This window comes from Octopus sinensis, linkage group LG1, assembly GCF_006345805.1.
Source record: "Octopus sinensis linkage group LG1, ASM634580v1, whole genome shotgun sequence".
NCBI lineage: Eukaryota > Metazoa > Mollusca > Cephalopoda > Octopoda > Octopodidae > Octopus > Octopus sinensis.
In genome coordinates this window covers 211,497,229-211,519,627 of record NC_042997.1, presented here as the reverse complement: position 1 = coordinate 211,519,627, position 22,399 = coordinate 211,497,229, and the positions used below count along the sequence as shown (strand labels likewise).

The window sequence follows — 22,399 nt, the reverse complement described above, 5'->3', positions numbered from 1 at the left end:
CAACCTGTTTCCAGAAGAGCAGAAAGGATGCCGCAAAGGCTCACATAGCTGTAAAGATCAACTAATGATCAATAAAGCCATAACTGAAGACAGCCACAGAAAGAAGAAAGGCCTCAGTATGGCCTGGATCGACTACAGAAGGCGTTTGATAGCATCCCCCACACATGGATCCTCGAAACACTTGCCATGAACAAAGTTGCACCAACAATTATAAAATACATAAGACACTCTATGAATAAATGGCAAACAATGCTACAGCTCCAAACACAAGAGGGACTTGTGAAAACCAAAGCCATCCCTATTCGAAGAGGAATATTCCAGGGAGACACGCTCTCCCCACTCCTTTTCTGCTTGGCACTGTCACCTCTATCTGATATGCTAAATAGAACTGGATGCGGATATAAATGTTACGGCAAAACGATCAGCCACCTTTTATATATGGATGACCTAAAACTATATGCTGCAAATGACAAACAGCTGGAAACACTACTAAAGACAGTTCATGGATTTACCAAAGAAATAGATATGAAATTTGGATTAGAAAAATGCGACAAAGTAACCCTGAAAAGAGGAAAACTAGTTAAGAGTAGCAACATCACACTAGATAATGCCAATGAAATAAGAGAATTAGACCAAAGCCAAACTTACAAATATTTAGGAATCTATGAACTAGATGAGACACAACACACACAAATGAAAGAGAAGATAAAGAAAGAATACTATAGACGAGTTAGATCAATACTAAAAACAGAGCTCAATGCTAAAAACAAGATAACAAGTATTAATACTTTAGCCGTCCCAGTTATAAGTTACAGCTACAATATCTTAACTGGACACTAAATGAACTAACCAAAATAGATAGGAAAACAAGAAAAATAATGACAGGATCTGGGATGCATCACCCAAAATCTGACATAGAAAGGCTATATATACAACATATAGAAAGTGGTAGAGGCCTTATAAAGCTGGAAAACTACTATAAAAAAACCACCATAGGACTGCAAAAATACCTACTTCAGAAGCAAAGAAAACTAATACAAATAGCCACAAAACACAAACAAAACAAAAAATTGTTCTCAGTATTTAAGGAAGTTGACAAATACAAAAAAAGAAGTCATACCACCTAACAACTATGAAGAAGAAGAAACAACAAAAGCTATAAAACAAATGAAATCCAAATTAAAACTAGAACAGCAACGGACCATGATAAAATGATGGCAAGAAAAGCCTCTTCATGGCAAATACTGGACTAAACTAAATGCAAAAGAAATAGACAGAGAAAAATCCCAGCAATGGTTGAGAAGCTCAGGACTAAAAGCAGAGATAGAGGGATTTTTGATTGCAGCACAAGACCAAAGCCTCCTCATCAGAAATCACCAAAAACATGTAATGAAAAGAAATATTACAAGTAACTGCAGAATATGTGGAGATGGACAAGAAACAATAAATCATATTATCTCTGGCTGCCCAGTCCTGGCTGAGAAGGAATATATTCACAGACACGACAGAGTTGGAACCTACATACACTGGAAACTATGCCAACATTATGGAATAACAACAGAAAAAAGACGGTATAGGTACACACCAGAAAAGGTCACAGAAAACGAGAAAGCAACCATACTCTGGGATATGCTGATACACACAGATAGAGAAATTAAGGCCAACATACCAGATATAGTTGTCAGAGATCATGAAGAAAAAAAATGCTTTCTAATTGATGTATCAATACCGGCAGATGACAACGTGTCTCTAAAAGAAATGGAGAAACTCTCAAAATACAAAGACCTGGAAATAGAGGTAACCAGAATGTGGTATCTAAAAACAGAAACAATTCCTATCATAGTAGGTGCATCAGGCATGATAAAAAAATATTCAGACAAATACATAACAAAAACACCAGGACTTACAAACACATATAACATACAGAAAATTGCACTACTAGGCACTGCACACATCCTACGCAGAACACTTTCAATACAGTAACCATCAGAGCATCACAACAAATCACAGCACATACCCAAGGCACACAGAGCTGCGCTCGGTAGTGAAGTGAAAGCACGCTATAAAAATAAAACTACTGAATAATAATAATAATAATAATAATAGTGTATGGGAAACACTCGGTGAGAAACGGAAGAAAATTTGAAGAAAGAAGGAAAAAAAAAAATAATAATAATAATAATAAAATATTATGTAAATTTCTTTCTCTGTAAATTCATTCAGTTTTATAAATTTTAGAAAAAGATGATTCCATCATTTCATATAGAGGAATCAGTTCTCCAAAATGCATGTCACCTCACCTTTTTTCACATTTCGATGCCTAAATTTTTTCTTCTGTGACTTCTCTGGTTCAGACTTGGTTGAAGCTGTATGAAAGAAAGTAACACTAGAACATAATAATAATGATAATAATAATGTTGATAATTCTTTCTACTATAGGGAACAAGGCCTGAAATTTGGGGGGGGGGGGGTGGGGGCTAGGTGATTGTATCGACCCCAGTGCTCAGGTGGTCCTTATTTCATCAACCCCATAAATTTGGGAGAGCAAGGAGTTTTGTGGCATGAACTAAATACTGCTATTGAAGCAAAATGTAACCAGTGGAGTGAAAGGGTAGGGTTAGGGTGGGTACATTGAGAAGACAGGCAAAGAAAAGACAGGAATTGCTTCTGCAGAGGCTGGGTGGCCACCCTGCAGGATGAAAAACAAAACCTGTCAAAGGGTGGATGATCTCTGCAGATTCAACAGCCATCCAAAAAGTATTTCTTTAACAGTACTGCTGCCAAAAAAAGGCAATAACAAGAAGAATGAACACCCAACAACAAAAACATTAGAGATTGCCTTTATAAGGATAAATCTACCACAAAGGGAGTGGTGGGAGGTGTGTGTGGCCTTGATTGGCAGTTCCCTAGGGATGCTTTCTCGGTTGCATGGTTGGTCTGTGTAGCCTTGGCTGGCAGTTCCCTAGGGATGCTTTCTCGGTTGCATGGTTGGTCTGTGTAGCCTTGGCTGGCAGTTCCCTAGGGATGCTATCTTGGTTGCATGGTTGGTCTGTGTAGCCTTGGCTGGCAGTTCCCTAGGGATGCTATCTTGGTTGCATGGTTGGTCTGTGTAGCCTTGGCTGGCAGTTCCCTAGAGATGCTTTCTCGGTTGCATGGTTGGTCTGTGTAGCCTTGGCTGGCAGTTCCCTAGGGATGCTTTCTCGGTTGCATTGTTGGTCTGTGTAGCCTTGGCTGGCAGCTCCCTACAGATGGATGTCCTTCCTAATGCCAACCACTCCAAGTGCATAGTGGGTGTTTTGTATGTGCCACCGGCACGAGGGCCAGTCAGACAGTTCTGGGAGCCAGTAAGGCGATGCATAATTATAATTCTTCTCCCAAATAAGCTGCCCTTCTTATTTGAGGCTCTGATGAAACTACAAGGTGCCGTTCAGCACTCAGCTAAGAGTCCATTGCATCTTATAGAAGAAACAGCTGTAAGTTCCTTTGTCATCTCATTTTCTAAATCAACATCATCATCATCATCATTTAGCATCTGCTTTCCATGCTGGCATGGATTGGACTGGTCGACTTGGAACTGGTAAGCTGGTGGGGGCTGCACCAGGTTCCATCTGATTTGACATGCTTTCTACAGTTCAAGGCCCTTCCCAGTACCAACCACTCCAAGAGTGTAATGGGTGCTTTCTATGTGCCACTGGCACGGGTGCCATTTGTGTGACACCAGCACAGGTGGTAGTTACGTGACACTGGCATAATATTTAATATAAGTAAACAGAAAGAATTTACCTGATGATGCAGTTGAACCATCTGTTAAAATTTCTTGGAAATATTCTTTAAATTTCTGTTAGAAGTAAGCAAATAATTTATCATCACTCAATGAAAAAATAATTTCCTAATTAATTTCTGTTAATTACAATGCAATGTTTTAACTCATTGTTTCTATCACAAATATTGTTTTAAATTAATATTTCCATTTATTGTATCATAGAATAACTTCCTCTGAGGAAGAGGCTTTTGAATATTCTGTTGTTTGGGGAGGAATTTTTACTTACAGAATAAAAAGAAAAGAAATTTGCTTGTTTAAGTGACTGTAGAAAATTATTCATGGAATTGAAATTGGTATCAAGATTCCATGTTATGCCCAAACACCAGCTTAATAATGACAAACCGATTTTACTTAATTCCTCATTATTTTCAAAACTGTTTAAAACAAAGGAAGAACATTTCTGTTGAAACAGACTGGCTTTGAGTAAATTCCAGTGAATTACTGGTATGTCAACAGTGCTTTACTTCAATGCTATATATACTGTCCTACAGAGTATATCTGCAGATGTGTACCCAACACTGTGGGTATAGATAAAATGAGAAAGAAGAAAAGGAACGGGTTCAGCCAAACAATCTTTTTCTGTCCCCAACACATATTGTATACAGAAAGTGTTTATATGACGCTCAATGTATATATACTGAATCTTCCATGTGTTAACATATACCTCTTTATTACAATGCAAAACATTTATTTAATCAAGATATCCTTGGCCTAACATTCTGCTTGCTATGAAACATATATAGCCCGGATATTAACTACTCCATTTCTTAACTCTTATATTCTTATTCACACACGCAGTAACCTCGGTCGCCTACCGTGAAATCTAAAAAGAACTTTTTCAGTTTATAGTATTTCGGTATGAAAAGTTTCCACAACCTTCCATAAGTAAACCACTATTGTTCCTGAAAGTTGCTTTTTACATTAACTACAGATTGTCTGAAGCTAACTTTCTTCCTACACCTCGATTCCTTGACCAGGAATTCTAAGATTTTTCAATTCTATTTCACGATTTCGGCATTTGCTGTTTTCTTCCTCCTGTTGTATCGCCTGACCACCCAAACTCTGACCTCTCTCTTTCTCTCTCCCCCTCTGCCTCACTCTCTCTCTCCCTCTGCCTCACTCTCTCTCTCTCTTTCGATTTACCACTTGATTTGCCAACACTTCCCCCCCCTGTTCCACCACCACCACCACCCTCTATAAACTAGCGCATGCACTCAGATTCCCCTACTCGATTTTTAATAACTCCCCTGAAAGAATACAAACCCAGAAGATGCTCTCATCTAAATTTGCCAGCCCTCCCACCCCTCCACCTGTACCGGAAGTTCCTGTTCCCTGTCATCCTTTGTTTGTCACCCACAAACACTTCTAAAGGCTTAACGCCATCCCCACCCCTACCTGGGGGTGCATAAAAATGCTGGTGTGGTGTATGCAGGTTGAAGGCAATTATTTGTTTATGAATTCTACCATAGGTGAGTTTTCTTTTCAGCTACAAGACACTGCTGTCCCTCAATTCAGGGTCTCACAGGCCCACACCTCCCACACCCTCAGAGTTGGCACACTGAATGGTAGGTCTGGTGAGATTGTTGAGATGCTTGAATGGAGACGTGTAGATTTGTGCTGCATCCAAGAAGTAAGGTGGAGAGGAGGTTCTGCTAGGTTCCTCACTGGCAAAGAACACAGGTACAAGATTTTCTGGGCAGGGAACACTGACGGGGTCGGGGGTGTGGGTATACTTCTTGCAGAGAAATGGGTTGATAAGGTAATCGAGGGAGTCAGAGTATGCGACAGAATACTTAAGATTAGATTAGTGCTTCATCATAGGATAGCAACCATTATCTCGGCCTATGACCCTCAACCGGGGCTACCTGATGGGCAGAAAACCGATTCTATGACACCCTCTTGCAGACTACCTTGTTGATGAATGCCATCGACCTTCTTTTTGTGGCTGGTGACTTCAATGGACATGTTGGACAACATGCAGGGGGATTCCATGGCGTACATGGAGCTATGGTTTTGGTTCCCACAATGAGGAGGGAACCAGACTCCTGGAGTTCTGCGATATCTTATGGTTTGCAATACCAACTTCAGGAAGCCTGCCAGTCACATATCACCTACTGTTCTGCCTTCACATTTTAACCACTAAACCATAGCCTTCACATTTTAACCACTAAACCACATGCCTTCACATTTTCACCACCAAACCACATGCCTTCACATTTTAACCACTAAACCACATGCCTTCACATTTTAACCACTAAACCACATACCTTCACATTTTAACCACAAAATCTCCTGCCTTCACATCTTAACCACTAAACCACATGCCTTCACACTTTAACCACTAAACCACATGCCTTCACATTTTAACCACTAAATCACGTGCCTTCACATTTTAACCACTAAACCTCCTGCCTTCATATTTTAACCACTAAACCACATGCCTTCACATTTTAACCACTAAACCTCCTGCCTTCACATTTTAACCACTACACCTCCTGCCTTCATATTTTAACCACTTAACCACATGCCTCCACATTTTAACCACTAAACCTCCTGCCTTCACATCTTAACCACTAAACCACATGCCTTCACATTTTAACCACTAAACCACATGCCTTAACATTTAAACCAGTACGCCACAGGCCTTCACTTTTAACCACTAAAACTCCTGCCTTCACATCTTAACCACTAAATCACATGCTTTCACATTTTAACCACTAAACCACATGCCTTCACATTTTAACCACTAAACCACATGCCTTCACATTTTAACCACTAAACCACATGCCTTCACATTTTAACCACTAAACCACATGCCTTCACATTTTAACCACTAAACCTCCTGCCTTCACATTTTAACCACTAAACTACATGCCTTCACATTTTAACCACTAAACCACATGCCTTAACATTTTAACCAGTACACCACATGCCTTCACTTTTAACCACTGAACCACATGCATTCACATTTTAACCACTAAGCCACGTGCCTTCATATTTTACCCACTAGGTCACGTGGCTTCACATTTTAACTGCTATGTCACATGCCTTTACATTTTAACCACCAAACCATATGCCTTCACATTTTATCCACTAAACCACTCGCTTTCACACTTTAACCACCAAACCACATGCCTTCACATTTTAACCACTAAACCACATGCCTTCACATTTTAACCACTAAACCACATGCCTTCACATTTTAACAGCTAAACCACATGCCTTGTTGTTTTGGGCTACTGACCAGATATGTGGATGGTGCAAAGTCCCCTCTCTACCCAAGGTGACATGGTGGTGGAACAATGTAGTTGACAGAGTCATTTGGGAAAGAAACAGGCAAGGGAGGACTGGAAGTGCAGTGGTAGCAGGGAACTGTATCAGATTGCCAGAAGGGAAGCTAGGAGACAGATTTATTTAGCCAGATGGGAAGCAGATAAGAAAAAATTAGCCAATTTCCTTTGTCAGGTGGACGAAAGACTTGAAGTGTTTCACGTTGCAAGACAGTGTGTGAGAGAGAATTGTGATGTCATGGGAGAGAAATGTGTCCGCATGGATAATGGCTCACTTGCATTTAATGAGGCTGAAAAGAGAGAGACTTGGAGACATCACTATGAAAGGTTGCCAAATGAAGAGAATGAATGGGAGAAAGAGAGTCTGCCAAATGTCGACCCAACATAGGGACCAGCTATCCGAATTGATAGTACATTGGTAGATAAAACAATTAAGGGTATGAAGACAGGGAAAGTCCCTGGCCCATCAGAAATCACCGCAGGGATGCTTAAAATATCTGGTGGTGTTGGCTATAGCCTAGTCACCTGTATAGTCAATCAGGTGATCCATGAAGGTGTCATACTCAATGGCTGATGTAGCAGCACCATAGTCAGCTGCTACAAAGGTAAAGGTAATGCTTTAGATACGAATAATTACAGAGGTATCAAGTTGTTGGATCAGGTCATGGAAAGGGTCATAGCCTAACTAATCAGGGAGAGAGTCAGTTTAGACAAGGCACAGTTTGGGTTTGTGCCGGGGAAAAGCACCACTAATGCTATATTTCTTGTAAGACAGCTGCAGGAGAAATACCTAGCCAAAGATAAACTTCTGTAGCTGGCTTTCGTTGACATGGAGAAATCCTTTGACAGGGTCCCCTGATCCCTTATCTGGTGGTCAATGTGGAAACTAGGGATAGATAAGTGGTTAGTGAGAACTGTACAAGCCATGTACAGGAATGCTGTCTGTAAGGTGTAGGATGGCAACGACTATAATAAATAATTCCGGGTAAGGATAGGGTCCACCAAGGATTGGTGCTCAGCCCCCTCTTGTTCATCATAATCCTATGCTGATGACTTTGCTCTAATAGCTGAGTCATTGCCAGAACTAGAGATGAAGTTCAGAATGTGGAAGCAAGGGTTAGAATTGAAGGGCCTTAAACTCAACCTAGCTAAAACCAAAGTCTTAATAAGTAGGAAGGCAAACAAACCACAAATCCCCTCAGGTAGATGGCCCTGCTCAATCTGTAGAAAAGGTGTAGGTACGAACTCTGTAAAATGTACCTGGTGCAAGCTGTGGACACATAAGAGGTGCAGCAATGTCAAAGGAAGGTTAACTGGGAAGATGGTTTGTGTGTTTGGCAAATGCTCAGGGGCAATGAACACAGAAGATGTACAGAAAACAGATTCCATCACATGCCAAAGGAAAAAACTAGAAGTAGGAGACAGCTTCTGTTACCTAGGTGACCAAGTCAGCAGTGGTGGTGGATGATCTGAGAGTCTAGCTCCTAGAATAAGAATATTCTTGGCAAAGTTCATAGCGGTCTTACCCCTGCTGGTGACAAAGGGCCTCTCGTTCAGAGTAAAAGGTAGACTGTATGACACATGTGTACAAACAGCCATGCTACACAGCAGTGAAATATGGGCCATGACTGCTGAGAACATGCGTAAGCTTGCAAGGACTGAAGCTAGTATGCTCTGCTAAATGTGTAATGTCAGTGTGCATATACGACAGAGTGTAAGCGCTCTGAGAGAAATGTTGGACATAAGAAGCCTCAGATATGGTGTGCAATTGAGACAACTGTGCTGGTATGGTCATGTGTTACATATGGATGAGGACAGCTGTTTCAATAAGTGACGATCTCTAACTGTGGAAGGAAGAGGTGGACCCAGGAAGACCTGGGATGAGGTGGTGAAGCACGACCTTCGCACATTGAGTCTAACAGAGGCAATGACAAGCAACCAAGACATTTGGAGATATGCTGTGCTTGAGACGACCTGGTAAGCTAAGTGAGATTGTAGCTATGGCCTATGCCAGGGTCGCATAACCAGCCCATTTAGGAGTTCCCTTCAATTGTCGGGAATTGTGCTGTGCTTGAGAAGACCTGTTGAGTCAAGAAAAATCACTGTTGTGTCCAATGCCAGTACCATCAGAGTGGCACCCATGCCAGTAGAACATGCAAAGTACCATTCAAGTATGGTCAATGTCAGTGCTGCCGGGCTGGTTCCTGTATCGGTGATATGTAAAAAGCATCATTTGAGCGTGGTCGATGCCTGTGGCGCCTGACTGGTCCCAGTGGGACTCAAAAAGCACCCACTACACTCGCGGAGTGGTTGGTGTTAGGAAGGGCATCCAGCTGTAGAAACCTTACTAGATCAGATTGGATCCTAGTGCAGCCTCCTCGCTTGTCAAACCCATGCCAGCATGAAAAGCCGACATTAAATTATGATGATGACAGGCTTCTTTCAGTTTCCATCCACCAAATCTACTCAAGGCTTTGGTTGGCCCAAGGCTATAGTAAAAGATAATTGCCCAAGGTGCCACACAGTGGGACTGAACCCGGGGACCATGTGGTTGAGATGCAAGCTTCTTACTACACACCCACACTTCCACATATAAAATTTGTCTTACTTAATTTCTCTGTATGAAGGATAGTTGCCTCTGTCAGGAGGCACAAGCAGTTGCACACACACACACGTACACACACGACAATAACTTCTACCTACTAAATTGAGTTACAAGGCTTTAGTCGGCCAAAGGCTATAGCAGATGGCACATGCCCAAGGTGCTGCCACACAATGGGACTGAACCTGAAACCGGATAAACAAAAATTCCTTACATGTCTCTCTAACATGTAAAATCCTGTAATTCCCATTAGTAAATGAAACATGTGTAGTGGTGTATAAATAATATATATATATATATATATATATATATATATGTATGTATATATATATGTGTGAATATATTATGTATACATGTGTATATAGAGAGAGAGTTAAATTTTAATTTTAATTTTTTGACTTTGTACAGAGTCTTATGAGCTGTCCACAAGGCTTTGGCTTTGGCGACACGAAACCTTTGATGACTCTAAGTCCAAAATTTAAATTTTTGTTGTAATAATTACTACTCTGTTCTTAAGAGTGTGTTTCTTTTCTGATGTATGTTTTATCGACTGTCTATGATGATATTGGCCCAACTCATCTACATGAATGGTGACAGCCATTTCTTGTATATTTTCAATTATAATCTAAGTGAAAAACTTCCAATATTCATAATACAATTTTGGCAGCTTTTTTCAACCCAGTCAACAAAAGGTTTTTCTGATAGTATAGAACAAGGACAGTAAACCATAATGAGGATCATTTCTATTTTCTTTCTTTATTGCAGAATATCATTTTGGTAAATTCCAAGAATATCAACATCAAACAACTAACAACAAAAACATCAACCAACCGTTACTATTTCTGTGTCTTGAGGATAAACCACAAAGTAAACATCTTTGATCTGGCTTGAATTTTGAATTGAGTAGTTTTTCACTGCTTCATACATAGTTCTGGGTAGGTTTTCAATGGGGTACTTCAATTTTCCAGCTCCTAATATAGGAAATGCAAGGCTTTTTGCTCCCAATTCCTCAGCTTCTTCCAGACAAATGGTTATTATTTGAGTCAAGTTTACCAGAATCTAAAAAAAAAATAATTGTTTAGAAATTGATAATGAACATTTTATTACAGGAAGGAATCGTTAAGTTGTAATTAATATATTCTTTGATTAACAGATTCCACACAGAATTTGTTGTTCTAAACAGAAATGTTTTACACATTTGAATAACATTAATCAACTTCTAGTGATTATTGGATTAACAGATCATGTGGTCATTGGATTAACACAGATCATGTGACAGAAGGATCAACACAGATCATGTGATAGCAGGAAGTCTGGTCTGAGTGAAGATATGGATGCCATGAATGGAAAGAGAAATGTTCCAAGATTTGGTGGTTGCACAGTGTAATTCAGGTGGAATTTTGTAATTAACAAAAAAAAAAAAAAAACAATAATATGGAAGAGGGGAGATTAATTATTATTTACAAGAGGGAAATCTGGGAGAGAACATACTGCAAGAAGCAACAAAACCACCCACAAGGCAGGGTGCCACAGGCACAAAAGACTCTACACTGCACACAAGAGACTATGGTTGAGTCGAAATGTTCAGGGAATATCTAGAATAGAGTCTACATCAATTTCAAACAACCAGAATCCATGCTTTGGAAACTACAGAATACCACAACACCAGACTGTCACACTGTAGCCCAAACTGTACATCACTGGACATCAAAGTACGTGCTACTGTCTTGAAGCAGACAGAGGTGTTGTATGACTGGAAAAACAGATCTATGGATTGTGCATAGTTTTATGGACAATTCCATTCATGCCACAGGGATGCTGGATCAATGATTACCTAGGGTTGTACAACAACTCTTTCAATAAAACAATATCATATGATTGATACTTACTGAATGAGAAAAAGTTTCATCCCAGGGAGGTAATACCAGATGAAATACATTCTCACATTTGAGGTTATATCCTTTAGTGACGGCTATTTCATATATTGAAATACCTTGAGGATATTTCCTGTTACATTCCCTTTGTATCTGTGGACCAGCAGCATTGAGAATTAATTTGGAAATAGCACCACTGTCAAGCTGGAGATGTTCGTTGGTGCTGTTAACGATGACATCAACCTAGAAAAGTAATTAATGGTAAACAGCTAAGGAACATTCCATGGAGAGAAGAGAGATACATTGTTGCAGTTGATATTGTTGTTAAGAAAGGCTCTACAGAATGGCTGTAGTAAGTTTGAGGTTGTTAAAGTTAGCAAAAGATATACTCAGGATATCAGATGTGAAGGAAATAAAATGTTTGAGTTTGATTGAGAAAATGTTTTAATTAACTGTAATGATTCCTCATTTGGAAATGAAATAACAATTAAATATAAATAAGTTACATGAATCTATTTACTCACAGATACATTAGAAATTGAATCAATCATTAGGTTTATTTCTATGCCATAATATTCTCTGGATGTCATGGAGGATAATTTCTGTAGTAAACCAAGAAAGTATCGTGGTCGGGTTTCTGAAAATAAACAAATAGCAATATATATATGTATAACAACTCTCCTTTACAGCAGTACACCTGTTTCTGTTCTATTTCTTGTTATCTCTCTCTCTCCCTCTTCCCCTATCTCTCAGGCCAGGTAACCTTGTACCTCCTCCTCAGCAAGGCACATGTTTCTATCTCTCCATCTCACTCTAACATTTTATCATCTGACACAAGAACCCCTCCTGCAATGCCCCCTCTCCTCTCAAAGGATTCTTGTCTTGCAAGGTACTTGGTGACCCTGTCTGTGCTGGTGCCACTTAAAAAGCATCCACTCCACACTGTAAAGTGGTTGGTGTTTGGAAGGGCATCCAACAGTAGAAACCTTGCCAAAACTGACCTTGCCTGCGCTGGTGTCACATAAAAAGCAGTCAATCCACTCTGTGGGGTGGTTGGTGTTGGGAAGAGCATCCAGCCATAAAAACCATGTCAAAACAGACACAAATGTTTGGTGCGGTCTTCTTTCTGGCTAGCCCTGGTCAGACCATCCAACCCATGCCAGCAGGGAAAAAAGCTGCTAAATGACAAAGGAGGTGATGGCGATGATATATATATAAATATATATATATGTATATATATAAATATATTATCATCATCATCATCATTTAGCATCTGTTGTGCAAGGTGGCATGGGTTGGACAGTTTGACCAGATCTGGAAAGCTGCACCAGACCCCAATCTGATCTGGCATGGTTTCTACAGCTGGATGCCCTTCCTAATGCCAACCAATCCAAGAGTGTAGTGGGTGCTTTTACGTGCCACCAGCATGGGTGCCATTTGCACGACGCTGGTATCTGCCCCAACTGCCATTTTACTTGGCTTCATGGCTCTTCTTCTTAAGCACGACATAATGCCAAAGCACTCTGTCATTACTTCTGTGAGGCCCAACATTTGAAAGGTTGGCACGTGTGCCAGTTATGTGACACCAGCATCAACCATGACCATGATTTCACTTGGCTTCACAGGTCCTCTCAAGCACAGGACATTGCCAAAGGTCTTGATCACTAGTCAATACCTCTGTGAGGCCCAAAGTTTGAAGATCATGCTTCACAACGTCGTCCCGTGTCTACCTCTACCACAGGTTCCCTCCACAGTTAGAAATCAGCACTTATTTACACAGCTGTCCTTGTCCAAACACATCACATGACCATACCAGTGCAGGCTTCTCTCTTGCACCACCACATCTGATGCCTCTTACACCCAGCTTTTCTCTAAAGATGTTTACACTCTGTTGAACATGCACATGGACATTGCACAGCCAATGAAGCATACAAGCTTCATTTCTTTCAACCCTATGCATATCCTCAGCTGTAACAGTCCATGTTTCACTGCCATGTAGCATAGCCATTCACACACAATCTGCCTTTCACACACACACATGTATACACAAAACTTAAAGAATGGTATAGATAAGATCCGGGCTACAAGCGGAATATCAGAAGTGGTAAATCTCCAAGCGAGGTGTATACTGCAGGCTACTCATCAGGCTGAGGGTATCTTCATTAAATAAATGTTTACATTGTAAAAAGGAGGTACACGTTAACACATGGAAGACTCAGTCAGAATGAATAGAGAGCACAGAAGGAGAGGAGAACATAAATGGGGAGAGAAAGAAGAAGAAAAGAAAAAAAACATGTGAAGTGAGAGGAGTGAGGAATATAAATAAGGACATTTGTCCAGTAGTATTCAATAAAGCTGCTAAGGTGGTATTTCATCTGTCTGTACGTTCTGAGTTCAAATTCCGCCGAGGTCGACTTTGCCTTTCATCCTTTCGGGGTCGATTAAATAAGTACCAGTTACGCACATGGGTCGATATAATCGACTTAATCTATTTGTCTGTCCTTGTTTGTCCTCTCTGTGTTTAGCCCCTTGTGGGTAGTAAAGAAATAGGTATTTCGTCTGTTTTTACATTCTGAGTTCAAACTCCAGTGAGGTCGACTTTGCATTTCATCCTCCTGGGGTCAATAAATTAAGTACCAGTTGTGTACAGGGGTCGATCTAATTGATTGGCCCCCTTCCACAAAAAATTTGGGCCTTGTGCCTAGAGTAGAAAAGATTATTCAATAGGGCTGCTTTGGTCGAATTACAGAAGGGGAGAGGTATTAGAAAGGTAATGTGTGGGGAAGAGGGTGGGGAAATGTTTTTAGTGAAGAGGGAGACAAAAGTATGAAGAAAGCAAGAGAGAATGGAGAAGAATCATGGCGGCTACCACATGTGTCCAATTGGTGAATGTATATTGTGTGCTGGGAGCATGTTTACAGTATGAAGTAGGGGAGGTGTCTGTTGGCGGCTGTACCTGTAAGGTTATGAGCAGGAGTGGGGAGGCAGGTGAGATAATAGGAAAAAATGTTTAAATGGTATGGGAAAAATACAGAGAGAAGCAAGTAAATGGTAACATGGAATTAAAGGGAAGACATATTGCCCGTTTAATAATACGGCAGTAGTAAGGGGGGCATAAGAGGGAAAATTTATGAAGGCTGGGGGGAGGGGATGCGGAGTGTGGTTGTTGTGTTTAGAAAATGGATTTGGTGATCAAGTTTTCTCAAATAAGAGATGTAGATTGGTTTGTTGGGGTAGGGCATGCGAGAAGTTTCCGTGTTAAGTGTGGGTGGAGCACACAGATCTGGGGCTAGGGGATAGCAGTGAGACAGGGCCAGGAGGACAGGACTGGGGAGTGGGAGGTAAGCCTAGTGCATGAAGGAGGAGATGTGAGGAAGAGATGTAGTTTGGTTTGTTGTGGTAGGGCGTGCGAGAAGTTTTCATTTTAAGTGTGGGTGGAGCACACAGATCTGGGGCTAGGGGATAGCAGTGAGACAGGGCCAGGAGGACAGGACTGGGGAGTGGGAGGTAAGCCTAGTGCATGAAGGAGGAGATGTGAGGAAGAGATGTAGTTTGGTTTGTTGGGGTAGGGCATTCGAGAAGTTTTCTTGTTAGGTGTGGGTGGAGCACACAGATCAGGGGCTAGGGGATAGCAGTGAGACAGGGCCAGGAGGACAGGACTGGGGAGTGGGAGGTAAGCCTAGTGCATGAAGGAGGAGATGTGAGGAAGAGATGTAGTTTGGTTTGTTGTGGTAGGGCGTGCGAGAAGTTTTCATTTTAAGTGTGGGTGGAGCACACAGATCTGGGGCTAGGGGATAGCAGTGAGACAGGGCCAGGAGGACAGGACTAGGGAGTGGGAGGTAAGCCTAGTGCATGAAGGAGGAGATGTGAGGAAGAGATGTAGTTTGGTTTGTTGGGGTAGGGCGTTCGAGAAGTTTTCTTGTTAGGTGTGGGTGGAGCACACAGATCAGGGGCTAGGGGATAGCAGTGAGACAGGGCCAGGAGGACAGGACTGGGGAGTGGGAGGTAAGCCTAGTGCATGAAGGAGGAGAGGTGAGGAAGAGATGTAGTTTGGTTTGTTGTGGTAGGGCATGCGACAAGTTTTCTTGTTAGGTGTGGGTGGAGCACACAGATCTGGGGCTAGGGGATAGCAGTGAGACAGGGCCAGGAGGACAGGACTTGGGAGTGGGAGGTAAGCCTAGATTATGAAGGAGGAGATGTGAGGAAGAGATGTAGTTTGGTTTGTTGTGGTAGGGCATGCAAGAAGTTTCCGTGTTAAGTGTGGGTGGAGCACACAGATCTGGGGCTAGGGGATAGCAGTGAGACAGGGCCAGGAGGACAGGACTGGGGAGTGGGAGGTAAGCCTAGATTATGAAGGAGGAGATGTGAGGAAGAGATGTAGTTTGGTTTGTTGTGGTAGGGCATGCGAGAAGTTTCCGTGTTAAGTGTGGGTGGAGAACACAGATCTGGGGCTAGGGGATAGCAGTGAGACAGGGCCAGGAGGACAGGACTGGGAAGTGGGAGGTAAGCCTAGAGTATGAAGGAGGAGATGTGAGGAAGAGATGTAGTTTGGTTTGTTGTGGTAGGGCATGCGAGAAGTTTTCGTGTTAAGTGTGGGTGGAGCACACAGATCTGGGGCTAGGGGATAGCAGTGAGACCGGGCCAGGAGGACAGGACTGGGAAGTGGGAGGTAAGCCTAGAGTATGAAGGAGGAGATGTGAGGAAGAGATGTAGTTTGGTTTGTTGTGGTAGGGCATGCGAGAAGTTTCCGTGTTAAGTGTGGGTGGAGAACACAGATCTGGGGCTAGGGGGTAGCAGTGAGACAGGGCCAGGAGGACAGGACTGGGGAGTGGGAGGTAAGCCTAGAGCATGAAGGAGGAGATGTGAGGAAGAGATGTAGTTTGGTTTGTTGTTGTAGGGCATTCGAGAAGTTTTCATGTTAAGTGTGGATGGAGCACACAAATCGGGGGCTAGGGGATAGCAGTGAGACAGGGCCAGGAGTACAGGACTGGGGAGTGGGATGTAAGCCTAGAGCATGAAGGAGGAGATGTGAGGAAGAGATGTAGTTTGGTTTGTTGTGGTAGGGCATGCGAGAAGTTTCCGTGTTAAGTGTGGGTGGAGCACACAGATCTGGGGCTAGGGGATAGCAGTGAGACAGGGCCAGGAGGACAGGACTGGGGAGTGGGAGGTAAGCCTAGAGCATGAAGGAGGAGAGGTGAGGAAGAGATGTAGTTTGGTTTGTGGTGGTAGGGCATGCGAGAAGTTTTCGTGTTAAGTGTGGGTGGAGCACACAGATCTGGGGCTAGGGGATAGCAGTGAGTCAGGGCCAGGAGGACAGGACTGGGGAGTGGGAGGTAAGCCTAGAGCATGAAGGAGGAGATGTGAAGAAGAGATGTAGTTTGGTTTGTTGTGGTAGGGCATGCGAGAAGTTTCCGTGTTAAATGTGGGTGGAGCACACAGATCTGGGGCTAGGGGATAGCAGTGAGACAGGGCCAGGAGGACAGGACTGGGGAGTGGGAGGGAAGCCTAGAGCATGAAGGAGGAGAGGTGAGGAAGAGATGTAGTTTGGTTTGTGGTGGTAGGGCATGCGAGAAGTTTCCGTGTTAAATGTGGGTGGAGCACACAGATCTGGGGCTAGGGGATAGCAGTGAGTCAGGGCCAGGAGGACAGGACTGGGGAGTGGGAGGTAAGCCTAGAGCATGAAGGAGGAGATGTGAAGAAGAGATGTAGTTTGGTTTGTTGTGGTAGGGCATGCGAGAAGTTTCCATGTTAAATGTGGGTGGAGCACACAGATCTGGGGCTAGGGGATAGCAGTGAGACAGGGCCAGGAGGACAGGACTGGGGAGTGGGAGGTAAGCCTAGAGCATGAAGGAGGAGATGTGAAGAAGAGATGTAGTTTGTTTTGTTGTGGTAGGGCATGCGAGAAGTTTCCGTGTTAAGTGTGGGTGGAGCACACAGATCTGGGGCTAGGGGATAGCAGTGAGACAGGGCCAGGAGGACAGGACTGGGGAGTGGGAGGTAAGCCTAGTGCATGAAGGAGGAGATGTGAGGAAGAGATATAGTTTGGTTTGTTGTGGTAGGGCGTTTGAGAAGTTTCCGTGTTAAGTGTGGGTGGAGCACACAAATGAGGGGCTAGGGGATAGCAGTGAGACAGGTCCAGGAGGACAGGACTGGGGAGTGGGATGTAAGCCTAGAGCATGAAGGAGGAGATGTGAGGAAGAGATGTAGTTTGGTTTGTGGTGGTAGGGCATGCGAGAAGTTTTCGTGTTAAGTGTGGGTGGAGCACACAGACCTGGGGCTAGGGGATAGCAGTGAGTCAGGGCCAGGAGGACAGGACTGGGGAGTGGGAGGTAAGCCTAGAGCATGAAGGAGGAGATGTGAAGAAGAGATGTAGTTTGGTTTGTTGTGGTAGGGCATGCGAGAAGTTTTCGTGTTAAGTGTGGGTGGAGCACACAGATCTGGGGCTAGGGGATAGCAGTGAGACAGGGCCAGGAGGACAGGACTGGGGAGTGGGAGGTAAGCCTAGTGCATGAAGGAGGAGATGTGAGGAAGAGATATAGTTTGGTTTGTTGTGGTAGGGCGTTTGAGAAGTTTCCGTGTTAAGTGTGGGTGGAGCACACAGATGAGGGGCTAGGGGATAGCAGTGAGACAGGTCCAGGAGGACAGTACTGGGGAGTGGGAGTAAGCCTAGAGCATGAAGGAGGAGATGTGAGGAAGAGATGTAGTTTGGTTTGTGGTGGTAGGGCGTGCGAGGTGTTAGGTGTGGAGCACACAGATCTGGGGCTAGGGGATAGCAGTGAGACAGGGCCAGGAGGACAGGACTGGGGAGTGGGAGGTAAGCCTAGTGCATGAAGGAGGAGATGTGAGGAAGAGATATAGTTTGGTTTGTTGTGGTAGGGCGTTCGAGAAGTTTCCGTGTTAGGTGTGGGTGGAGCACACAGATCTGGGACTAGGGGATAGCAGTGAGACAGGGCCAGGAGGACAGGACTTGGGAGTGGGAGGTAAGCCTAGATTATGAAGGAGGAGATGTGAGGAAGAGATGTAGTTTGGTTTGTTGTGGTAGGGCATGCAAGAAGTTTCCGTGTTAAGTGTGGGTGGAGCACACAGATCTGGGGCTAGGGGATAGCAGTGAGACAGGGCCAGGAGGACAGGACTGGGGAGTGGGAGGTAAGCCTAGATTATGAAGGAGGAGATGTGAGGAAGAGATGTAGTTTGGTTTGTTGTGGTAGGGCATGCGAGAAGTTTCCGTGTTAAGTGTGGGTGGAGAACACAGATCTGGGGCTAGGGGATAGCAGTGAGACAGGGCCAGGAGGACAGGACTGGGGCGTGGGAGGTAAGCCTAGAGCATGAAGGAGGAGATGTGAGGAAGAGATGTAGTTTGGTTTGTGGTGGTAGGGCATGCGAGAAGTTTTCGTGTTAAGTGTGGGTGGAGCACACAGATCTGGGGCTAGGGGATAGCAGTGAGACAGGGCCAGGAGGACAGGACTGGGGAGTGGGAGGTAAGCCTAGAGCATGAAGGAGGAGATGTGAAGAAGAGATGTAGTTTGTTTTGTTGTGGTAGGGCATGCGAGAAGTTTCCGTGTTAAGTGTGGGTGGAGCACACAGATCTGGGGCTAGGGGATAGCAGTGAGACAGGGCCAGGAGGACAGGACTGGGGAGTGAGAGGTAAGCCTAGTGCATGAAGGAGGAGATGTGAGGAAGAGATATAGTTTGGTTTGTTGTGGTAGGGCGTTTGAGAAGTTTCCGTGTTAAGTGTGGGTGGAGCACACAAATGAGGGGCTAGGGGATAGCAGTGAGACAGGTCCAGGAGGACAGGACTGGGGAGTGGGATGTAAGCCTAGAGCATGAAGGAGGAGATGTGAGGAAGAGATGTAGTTTGGTTTGTGGTGGTAGGGCATGCGAGAAGTTTTCGTGTTAAGTGTGGGTGGAGCACACAGATCTGGGGCTAGGGGATAGCAGTGAGACAGGTCCAGGAGGACAGTACTGGGGAGTGGGATGTAAGCCTAGAGCATGAAGGAGGAGATGTGAGGAAGTGATGTAGTTTGGTTTGTTGTGGTAGGGCGTGCGAGAAGTTCTCTTGTTAGGTGTGGGTGGAGCACACAGATCTGGGGCTAGGCGATAGCAGTGAGACAGGGCCAAGAGGACAGGACTGGGGAGTGGGAGGTAAGCCTAGTGCATGAAGGAGGAGATGTGAGGAAGAGATATAGTTTGGTTTGTTGTGGTAGGGCGTTCGAGAAGTTTCCGTGTTAGGTGTGGGTGGAGCACACAAATCAGGGGCTAGGGGATAGCAGTGAGACAGGGCCAGGAGGACAGGACTGGGGAGTGGGATGTAAGCCTAGAGCATGAAGGAGGAGATTTGAGGAAGAGATGTAGTTTGGTTTGTTGTGGTAGGGCGTGCGAGAAGTTCTCTTGTTAGGTGTGGGTGGAGCACACAGATCTGGGGCTAGGCGATAGCAGTGAGAGAGGGCCAGGAGGACAGGACTGGGGAGTGGGAGGTAAGCCTAGTGCATGAAGGAGGCGATGTGAGGAAGAGATATAGTTTGGTTTGTTGTGGTAGGGCGTTCGAGAAGTTTCCGTGTTAAGTGTGGGTGGAGCACACAGATCAGGGGCTCGGGGATAGCAGTGAGACAGGGCCAGGAGGACAGGACTGGGGAGTGGGAGTTAAGCCTAGTGCATGAAGGAGGAGATGTGAGGAAGAGATGTAGTTTGGTTTGTTGTGGTAGGGCGTTCGAGAAGTTTCCGTGTTAAGTGTGGGTGGAGCACACAGATCAGGGGCTCGGGGATAGCAGTGAGACAGGGCCAGGAGGACAGGACTGGGGAGTGGGATGTAAGCCTAGTGCATGAAGGAGGAGATGTGAGGAAGAGATGTAGTTTGGTTTGTTGTGGTAGGGCGTTCGAGAAGTTTCTGTGTTAAGTGTGGGTGGGACACAGAGCACTTCCAGAATTCAGTTTTTACTGATGTGGCTGGGTCTTCTGAAGAACTTCATATCGCCAGACATCTTGGTAAATTGTCATTTCCTCCACGAGGCCCATCTTCCTGAGATCGGTCCTCACCATTTCATCCTGCATCTTCCTCGGTCTTCCTCTTTAACAGGTACCATCCACTTTCAGTGATCTGCACATCTTTATTCCAGCTGTCCTCATTCATACACCTCACATCTCCAAACCAATGTAGTCTTCTTGCAAGCTACATTTGAGTCCTGTTATGCCCAACTTTTCTCTCAATACATTTGCACTTTGCCGTACATGAACTTATGAAAAGAAGCGGTGTCAGTCAGAAGCAAACATCTGTTTGCTGTTCTCACTGAAAATACTGAAGAAATTTTGGGCCATATATCTCCTTAATATAAGAGTACGAACCCTTGGCATCATTTCTGTCAGCTGCTTCTTGTGCCCCTTTTGCTCTATCATTCTACCATTCCTGTTTAATTTTCTTTGGAGCAGTCTTCACTTTCCCTTTCAGCTTTCTGTAAGCTTTGAGTTGGGGTTCAAGGACTGAGAAAGAAGTGTATTGCCTAAGTTTTTTTTTCTAAAAGTAGATCATGAATTTCTGCTGATCTGAGAACCAGTCACTGGACATATGTGATTTAAATCCCACTGACAAACTTTTGTTTTGAAATCTTCCCATAGATTGTTTGGGCCAAGATTGATACTTTCTATAGCATTACTCTTTTACTCTTTTACTTGTTTCAGTCATTTGACTGCGGCCATGCTGGAGCACCGCCTTTAGTCGAGCAAATCGACCCCGGGACTTATTCTTTGTAAGCCCAGTACTTATTCTATCGGTTTCTTTTGCCAAAACGCTAAGTGACGGGAACGTAAACACACCAGCATCGGTTGTCAAGCAATGCTAGGGGAACAAACACAGACATACAAACACACATACACATATATATACATATATGCGACAGGCTTCTTTCAGTTTCCGTCTACCAAATCCACTCACAAGGCATTGGTCGGCCCGGGGATATAGCAGAAGACACTTGTCCAAGATGCCATGCAGTGGGACTGAACCCGGAACCATGTGGTTGGTTAGCAAGCTACTTACCACACAGCCACTCCTGCTCCTATATGGAATCTTTGCAAGTTGCTTGGTAATTTGAAGTTTGCAACATTTAACTTTTTGGGTACCTTAGGGCCAGACTGTCGACTTTTAGACATTATGAAAAATTCCTTTTTCCACACACTAGACGATGGTCAGTCCAGCTCTCTGTTCCTCTCATGGCCCAAATCCAGGTTGTGCTGGATTACATGTTACCAGTGGCACTCAAGAGCAACCTGACATATATATATATATATATACATATACACACACACACACACACACACACACACTCAGACACATATATATATAAAATAAAACAGGAAACTGGAAATTTTTTGTCTCCATTTCAAACAATCCAACCCAAACCAGCATGGAAAACAGACATTAAACAACGATGATGATGATGATGATGGGTAAAAGTTTTATTGTTTTATTTCTGTAAATCTTCACAAGTATTATTTTTGAAAATTTAAGTCCAAAAAAGAAAATTTTATATAAATATCATTTAGGAAAATATTTACCTCTCTTTTCCATGATTTCAACATGTATTTTTGCTCTGCAAATGAAAATAAAATAATTAGGAAAAACATTGTTAAGGTATTAAATACATCATTTGTTGTCAAAGTAAATTCTCTCTTTCTCTCTCTCTCCCATATAATTACAGTTAAGAGAGAGATCAGAACAACTGGGCAGGACTCAGACAGGAATCCATCTCCCCCCTTTACCATTCAGATTCCTCAGTCAAATGCAATGCTTGTCTATTCACATTGTTTTGAATCGATGCCA

The 22,399-nt window shown here is 43.6% G+C and overlaps 1 protein-coding gene across 1 annotated transcript in view; it reads right to left on the bottom strand.

Moving 5' to 3' along the window:
* LOC115219010 (protein mono-ADP-ribosyltransferase PARP14-like) overlaps nt 1–22,399 on the bottom strand; it is a 61,804-nt gene that overhangs the window by 19,529 nt on the left and 19,876 nt on the right. Inside the window, exons 2-7 of the mRNA XM_029789053.2 lie at nt 22,135–22,169; nt 12,114–12,226; nt 11,605–11,832; nt 10,547–10,774; nt 3,784–3,838; nt 2,301–2,366 (exon numbers count right to left, since the gene is read on the bottom strand). Coding sequence (XP_029644913.1) covers nt 2,301–2,366; nt 3,784–3,838; nt 10,547–10,774; nt 11,605–11,832; nt 12,114–12,226; nt 22,135–22,147 — 703 coding nt within the window. The 5' untranslated portion in view covers nt 22,148–22,169. The remainder of the gene's footprint in view (nt 1–2,300; nt 2,367–3,783; nt 3,839–10,546; nt 10,775–11,604; nt 11,833–12,113; nt 12,227–22,134; nt 22,170–22,399) is intronic.